The sequence below is a fragment of the Eleginops maclovinus genome, chromosome 21 (assembly GCF_036324505.1).
Source record: "Eleginops maclovinus isolate JMC-PN-2008 ecotype Puerto Natales chromosome 21, JC_Emac_rtc_rv5, whole genome shotgun sequence".
Classification (NCBI taxonomy): Eukaryota; Metazoa; Chordata; class Actinopteri; order Perciformes; family Eleginopidae; genus Eleginops; species Eleginops maclovinus.
In genome coordinates this window covers 11,917,554-11,926,156 of record NC_086369.1, presented here as the reverse complement: position 1 = coordinate 11,926,156, position 8,603 = coordinate 11,917,554, and the positions used below count along the sequence as shown (strand labels likewise).

Here is an 8,603-nt window from a genome sequence, read left to right as displayed (position 1 = left end):
TGCTTTAGATGATTCATCTAAAACCTTGAAGAGAATACTGCAATAACAACAAGTCATGATCACAATGAATATCGACACTTTGGTGATAAAAATGTACACACTGTGTTGGTTTACATCATGGAATATCCATAAACATAAAAACAGCGAGAGGTACAAATGTACATTGACCAGGGATGTCCATATTCACCTGGATCATTTTTGATACTAATTCGTACACGAAGAATTCATATTTGAGTGTGTTGAAGTTAAAACAAAAAAGAAAAACCTCAAGTCGATCACTTTGCTGACAGTGAGGGGGTCTGGGATTACACAACTTTTCGCCAGCTCAACTGTTATCTGCTCTGGGTAGTCATGACCACTGAGTGAAAGCACAAGTTGATCAGGTCAAGAAGGCCTCGCTAATGAGACACGACCAAAAGTCGTTTTTGTTCGATCCAAAGGGTACGGAGAACCGCCACAACAGGCTGTAAACTGAGGTGGTTCCAGGTCAGAAGAGAGAAAGAGAAAGGAAATAGCATTAGTATAAAAGAGGGGGGGGAAAGCCATAATGGCTGCTCTATTTTTCTCCTTCTACCTACCCAGCGGGGTGAGGATGCAAGAAAGAAAGACCGTAATAAACTGCCATGTAAACCTTGAGCGTAGTGAAGTCAAAGGGGTGGGGGGTTTATGCAAGCAGACAAGAGAGACTGACAAAGGAGAGGTGAGGGAAACAGGAGGAATATAACGGAAAGAGGGCTAAGGGGAGGCAAAAGGAAGAGGAAGTCAGGTGTCTAAGGGTGAGTCAGAGAAGGAGGACAAAGAGAGAAATGAGAGAGGGAAGGTGAGGCAGGATGAAGCAAGGGTGTGTCCTCTTTTCCTCACTCTCTTCCCATCGCATCCCTCTCTCTTCTTCTATCACCCGTCACCCTGACAGGGCCGGTAATTGGACGTGGACCTCTTTCTCTCTCTCTCTTTTTCCTCTTTCTGTCTCTCTCCTCCGCGGCTCTGCTCCTCAGCGGGAGCCTAGGGGCCCGGAAATAGCTGATGACAAGATAGCGGCTGCCTTTCATTCTGCTCAAGGTTACCCCACCCTTCCTTGACAGCTGAAGAGGGGGATATTTAGGTGTGTGTTTGCTTAAATGTGTGCGTTTTTAAAGAGTGGCAAGTCAAAGAAAAGGCTCCATCTTTTCAAGTCCGTTCTCTTTTCAGCCCGTCAGGTTGACCTTCCTGTTGTCATGTTTCTGCAGGGGGAATGAGAATGACACACACACACACACACACACACACACACAGAGAGACAGACAGACAGACAGACAGGTGATAGCCTTGAGCCAAAGGTTGCTCCAGTAAACTTCCAGGTATGAAGGTGTGATGCAGAGTGTTTGTAAAGAGCATGGAGTCATCTTACACTAAAAAAATAAAGGACACACACACACACACACACACACACACACACACACACACACACACACACACACACACACACACACACACACACACACACACACACACACACACACACACACACACACACACACACACACACACACACACACACACACACACACACACACACACACACACACACACACACACACACACACACACACACACACACACACACACACACACACACACTTCCTCAGACCGACAGCAGGAACTGTTCCTGCTCTGGCGGTTTCTTCACCCAGGTGCCGAGGCCTGTTTCCTGCAGAGATCTGAACCACTGCTGCTTGACTGTCTGGTAAGGACGCGCTGCCATCTTGGCCTCGCAGTATATCAGCTGGTTTTCCACTGAGCCGGACACGTGAATCCCTGACTGAAGACGGCGAGCGAGCAAGATAAAAGAGGAAAAACAGAGATAGAGAAATTAGGAGTCAGATAAAAGCGGCACAGACACGCAGATAGGAAGGGAAAACAAAGAAAGGAATAAAGCAAGGGGCAGGGAGGCTAAAGGTTCCCGGGAAGGGGGGAGAGAATAAGAAGAAGAAGAGCGAGCAAAACAAAACGAATGAGCCGGCACAAATGCATTTGGGTGGGGTTGAGGAGGTGGTGGTGGGGGGGGGGCTTCAACAGCTGTGTAATCTCCCCATTTAAATTTCACAAGCAATTGAACATTCTCTGTGCTTTTTGTGCATTCCTATTGTCGCGAGGGGAAACAATGAAGATCGGCGGAGAGACAAGTGTGGAGAGAGAGAGGGAGGGAGAGAGTGAAAGTTTCTTTTGGAGATTAGTGCGACTGCTCTTGCATGGCCCCTTATATACGGCGCACAGGGAGCACTTAGGGTGGGGGCCTCCTCGAGTACTTCTCCAAATAATTATGGTTTCATAGTCATTATGCTTTAACGGCCGCCATTTGGCGACGCAGGCTCTGTCTGTTACATAAAGTTTCAGAATGGAAATGAAAGTGCAGCGGGGCTGTGTGCTGACGGGAAAGATCCGAGCTGCCAGTTTTTGATAAGAAGCATAAAGAGCAGATGTTGCTGGGCCGACAAATGTATCTACGGCAGAAAGGAAATTCCACATATCCTTTGCAGAGCGCTCACCTGCAGCCACAGCGCGCCGGGAATTGAACACACGTGCTTTTTAACGGAGTGGTTGTCGGCGTCCATCTCTACTGTTAATGTTTCTGCATTACTGACTCCTGATGGCTGAGGATTGCATTGTTTTCGACACAACTGAGTCTCTTGCTTTCCAGCACAGCTGCAGTTGCAGGGAGTGCTGAGTAGAGCAGAGAGGTCAAACTGAATGTTATTCATATGAAAATGGGACTTTTGTTTCGGCTCAGATTAATTAAATTGTACCAAATATTTTCCCAACAAGTGAAAGACACACTGTGGAAGGTGTTTTTTAATCAACATTTAAATGAATAGGACAGATATTTTCTCGTGTGATAACAAGCAAAACAGTACAATTAATAATATTAATAATGGCTGTATTCCAGAGTGCCTGTTGCTATGCTTCAACGGAACACAGCTATTATCAACGTTACACCTGTGCTTCTTCTATCATAACGCAAAAATCCAAATGAAAAGCATATCAAGTGAATCGGCAGAATGTCACGAAATGTAAATTCCTGTGTAAGTTGTTTATTTGTTGTTGGATCCCCTTTAGTTGGGAAAAGGGTAGCAACTATTGCAACCATCAGCAACCCATTTAAGCTCTCTAGCTAGGTTTGTATCTAAATTAAATGCACATTTAACAGAATCTGCAAAACAAAATGCAAATAAATGCTTGTTTCCATCGACTTGGTTCGGAAAGAAAAGTAGTAGGTGGGGTAATTTATTATTTTAGGTCTTACAAGATGTAACATATAATGCGCTATATCTGTTTTCATTGCAATCCATAGCTATTTGTTTTTATTGTTACAGCAACTTCTCCAGTCCAGCCATATATCAGAACTTTTTTGCTATATTTACTTTATTTTCTTTCTGCAATTCTATTGACTTTTCTTTATGCTCATGTTAAAAATGGACCTGGAGGCGGATTGAAGCACACCTTCTTTCTGCCTCATTAACTGCCCCCACATAGATGTAGCTGAGCCCATTCTGCCCTGACCTTTGCCCTCACCTTGCGGTAGAGTCTGTTCCAGCGGGTGAACAGGGTGTGCTTGCAGAGACGTGAGGGTGTCCCTGAGTCCCGTCTCCGTCCAGTGGATGTGTTGACCACCTCCAACTGTGCATCGCCCAGCGTCCAGTTGACACTGACACATGAGGCCTTCCCCGGCTGCTGATACTCGGCACTGCTCAGCCCTACAGGGAAGACAAATCAGAGACAGAGAAAAACTTTAGGTGGATTCAATCTCAATAACAGTTCAGACATAACCACATTAATGATACTAATTATCGTTAATAAAACATTTCAACTTGTGAGTAAAACAAGATCGGACGTTTGTAATTTCCCTGTCAAACCTCTACTTTGTTGTTCCATTTAACCTTCTTTTACCCTTCTCTCACTCCCTCAGGCTAAAGGCAGACTAAGTTTTGCAGTGCTGCAGAAAGTCGAGTCAACCTGGGTCTGAAACTGCACGGCTGTTTATCTGTAGCTTTGAAATATCCTCAGAGGGAGAGGCGAACAGGAGGGCTGTTGAGCGTATAAGCAACTTGTTCCTGCCTTTGTAGGAGTTCAATGTGTTTATGTTGCTAACTATGTATGCCATAAATTATACAAAGATGAACCCTCCCCTAAACTGGACCTTTTGTCTTTCTTTCCTACGCTATTCTCCTTTTCTTTCGGAAATAATGATCGCTAGCAAAGAACACAAATGATCAGTTGAGGAAATAGAAAGTGACAGAGGTAGAGGTAGAGACAAAGTGGAGCAGTAAAAGGTTGTACAACGTTTCTGTGATTAACCATAATCATATGAATAATCAAGCATTAATCTTACTACAAATCAAAGACACAGTTTGACCCTTTAGGAAGTATAGTGCCTCTTTTCCCATTTATAAAGCTAGCAGCTAGCAGCCGTTAGCTCACCTAGCATAAAGACATGCCAGTCTCCCACATTAATGCTAACCTAAAATAAGCAAGCTGTCGAAGCGCCTTCCTGCATTTTGTTTCATCACTGGCAATAATACAACAGAGGAAATGACTAGTGTGGAGGTCTAATACTGCCAGAGACATACATAACATGAGCCTAGACAAACTGAATCTGAACGCCACATGCTGCTTGAACACTAAATCCACTCTCAATCTGTAAAACTGTCTTCAAGGAATTCCTGTGGAGGATTTCACCTTGACTTCCGGCCCAGTTTTTTATGATATCAAGCAATGTTAAAGTACCTTCACAGAAAATGAGCAGACGGGGGAACAACAGTTGCCTCTGATCTCACCGTCTGACAGACAGCTTGTTATAGCACAATACCTGATGTTCAATACCACGATACATGCCTGCAGATCATCTCCCTCCTTGCCACACTCATTTTCCCGTCTTCACTCTTCCATTCACCGATCTCAACTCTTCTTTTCTGTAGCTCCTTGGAGCTGGAATGAATTGCCTGCCACAGTAACAATCCTCCAAGTCTCTTATTACCCATCTCTTCTCTTTCTTGGAGACGCACCTCTTTGAACAAAAGACCCTCCTATCCATCCTGCCTTTTTCCTTTCTCTCGCTCTATTCATGGCTCATTTCCCCCCTTCAAAGGACTTGACTCCTCTGTTTCTGTAATAGCCAATTTGATTTTTTCCCTCATTGAAGACTTGATCAATTTCTCTTCTGGGAAGTGTTTGGCAGACATGAAAGAAGTGGAATTACAGCCTTTGGTTATGCGATTCCTAACTGTACAGTACACATTTAATAATATTTAAGGCTTCTGTACAGCTACAACATGAATAGCCGGTGTTCAAGTGTAAACATCACATCTGTCCTGCATCACTGTGGTAGCACATGGCTCTAAAATTGTTCCTCATGGCGTTGGAGCAGCAGCGGCGGAGTAGAGAAGCAACACTATCAAATAAAATCTCAAGAATCCAGCCTCTGTACAAGGTCAAGTATAAGGGGTTATCATTTAAAATTGTCAATAAAGCAGGAGTTCTCAATTAAATGCAAAACTGTTGAACAACCATTGTTAGTGTTGCTTTTATCTACAGTTGTCCTTAGCTGAAAATGACGAAGCCCTGCCATAGTTTCTGTTCACGATGCCGAGGAAGTGAACAGCAGGACGAGAGTGAAGGACGAGTCAGTCCATCAATGTGTGTTGGCCCTCGGGGGTTCAGGTGTAGCTTCTTTTGCTGAGCCTGATAAGAGCGGTCCCTGCAATCCCCGGGAATTTCCTCTAAGGGCGTTTCTTTTAAATAACCCTGAACATACAATAGCTGCGGAGCTCATCAGCACCAATGAAAGGATGGAGGAGGTGGGGGGAGGTACGCACACAGACATCTGAATGCAAGCAAAGCTCTCTTTATTCCCCTCCTGCCTTTTCTGTCTCCTTCTCTTCCTCTCAGCCTGTCTCTCTCTCTCTGTCCGACCCCCTATCAGAGTGAACGGCTGTCTGATAAGGGCTGTGATTACATTGATTTGGTGTAGGGCCATCTCCGCTGTCGGTCCATCTCCCTCCCCCTTCCCTCACCCTTCAATTGACTGCAGCTACTCGAGGTACAGCAGGTGCAAAGATCTGACCGTTTGTGTTGGGTGGACACACAGAAAACACACATATTTAAGAGAAGTTTCCGAGGGTAAAAGGGCATGTCTCTATCATACGCTAACACAAGGTATCCTCAACACTAAAATAAAGGAGAGGACATTCTGCAGCAATACTCTATAAAGTCATTTAACCAACTATGTAATTACTTTGAGGTTTATTCAAGTAAGTGTAAGTAAGTATGATTGATGAAGAAATAGATGGTACTTGACAACAATTATCCCAATAGTAACCGCTAGCTTGTAATATTTAAAACCCAAAACTCAGAATTGGACGACTCCAATTCAAAAAGATCATGAGAAATGTTCACTGAGGCAGTGGTTGGAAGACTCAATGATGAATGTGTCCCGACTTTCAACGCCAGAGGACAATCCGGTACAATTATCAATCTTGATGAGGATAGGCCTCACAAAATATTCATCCTCATGGCACCCAATTACCCGGAGCAGAGCCCTGCGACGCAAAGAGCTCCTGTGCCCTTCAAGAAGTATACTTTAAACCTGATAAAAGTAAGGAAGAATATATCAGATGTAATCATTGTGTGCAATTTAGAGCTGATGTGATGACGATAAATATATACATGTTTCCCGATGTGTGATTGGCACCGTCTTTGTTCTCATCAATGATCCCTAGCAACAACATGTGCCCTACATCGCTGCGTGTCTCTGCCGCTCAGCCACTCTGACTGGCCTAGATCTGAAGTGATGGCTGATGCAGTTTCTACAAGTTGGATGTCATTCAGATCCTCTTCCAGCATTCATCTTCACAACAAACGGAAAGCCTCAGGTCTCCGTGGAGCCCTCGAGGCAGACGCGCCAGACAGCTTCATAGCTGTTGCTTGTCTGGCACAATGTAAGTGTTGAAAAGCAGGAGGACATCCGTTTGCTAATAGTGCGTGTGTGTGTGTGTGTGTGTGTGTGTGTGTGTGTGTGTGTGTGTGTGTGTGTGTGATTTATTTAATGTGGAGCTGGAATATTTATTAAAAGGAAGCTCTGACAGACACTGTATTCATATGGCCCAGGATCTCTGTACCATCTGAATACTACGGAGAGTTTAAAGGCAGGATGTCAGTCTGTCATTTAGCAGTTGAATATGAAAGGGAAGTGAGAAATTCAATACACCACTCGGAAGCTAAGAAAAGATTCAAGCAAGTCAGATCAAGCATCAGCACCAGCTATATGTAGAGGTCTTGTGCCATTTGCTGTTGTAAAGACTTCCTAAAGTGCATGTTTCCCTTAATGTAATTTTCTAAATCGCACTTGAAAAATGTCAGAGTATCTGTGAGTATCGTACCGCTGAGCAGGGGCTGGTTGCGTCTGTGCGTGGCGGGCAGGGGGCCCAGGCGCTCCTGCCTCTGGTTCAGAACACGGCCCAGATGGCCAGTGTGCCGCAGGCTGCCGACGGTCATGCTGTGCAGGTACACCGGCTCCACAAAGTGGCTCAGCAGCGCCCCCTGCAGGCCCAGGATGTTCCATCTGAGGAGAAGGAGTAAAGAGAGAAAGAGTCAGGGATTAAGTGGAATGATAAATCAGGAGAAGAAGGTGCGAAAGGAGGGAGAAGAACGGTATAAAGAGTCTTTGTGAGGATGAAATGTGTAAATAAAGAAATAAGGCACAGTTTGCGAGAGGGAGATAGAATCAGGGTGGGAAAGGAGGAGAAAGGGCAGAGATGGTAGGAGAGAAAAAAAAGAGAGAGACAGATGTGAAAGCTTCAATGACAGGTAGAGACAATTTGATCATTATCTTGATGTGGGACGTGATGAATAACAGCCACAGGACTGACAACACACACAAACACACTGCACGCACACACGCACGTAATCTGACAGAAACGCGTCCTCTACTCCCATTTTCCCTGGTTCAGAGACACAAACCATCATCACCACCACCTACAACAACACTGCCAAAGGTCAGTCCATCAGCATTCACTATGTGGAACAACACATTACCATATGTGCATTCATCAGTGCCATCGGGGTTAATGCACTGCACTGGGCTGCACGCAAACCTCCGTCGATCGCTCAGTGCGAGGGGCGATCACTTCGGGATTTGTTTAGGGAGATCCACGAGTGATACCAAGAGTGGGGCTAATCCTGCCAACACCGACACCTGATGCTGTAGCCAGCTGGTCATGTGCCACCTACTGTTGAAATCCTCTCTATTTAACCAGCAGATGCTAATTTATGGATGGAAAATTATAATTACCGTGTTTATTATCATTCCTGCCCTTCATAGAGAGTGTAAGCCTGCTGTGTGCCTGAGCTGTGTACTCTCCTGTGCTGGACTAATGAACTTATGCGAGGCACATCACAGGCTCGACATTATGCTACTCATTTTTAGATCGTTGTTATTTTTGTTAATCAATGTCTCTTTATCATGAATGCAATTACAGCCGCTGCTTGTTTTTTTTGTTTTCTCTCTCTCTCTCTCTCGCCGACTTAATAATCACTCATTACGGCTTTTTTTCGCTTCCCGAGCAGTCAAT

The 8,603-nt window shown here is 44.8% G+C and overlaps 1 protein-coding gene across 1 annotated transcript in view; it reads right to left on the bottom strand.

Moving 5' to 3' along the window:
- Window positions 1-1,621: 1,621 nt before the first annotated feature.
- Window positions 1,622-8,603, bottom strand: part of adarb2 (adenosine deaminase RNA specific B2 (inactive)) — a 135,002-nt gene continuing 128,020 nt past the window's right edge. Inside the window, exons 8-10 of the mRNA XM_063912288.1 lie at window positions 7,413-7,594; window positions 3,550-3,731; window positions 1,622-1,798 (exon numbers count right to left, since the gene is read on the bottom strand). Of these exons, the coding sequence (XP_063768358.1) occupies window positions 1,622-1,798; window positions 3,550-3,731; window positions 7,413-7,594 (541 nt within the window). The remainder of the gene's footprint in view (window positions 1,799-3,549; window positions 3,732-7,412; window positions 7,595-8,603) is intronic.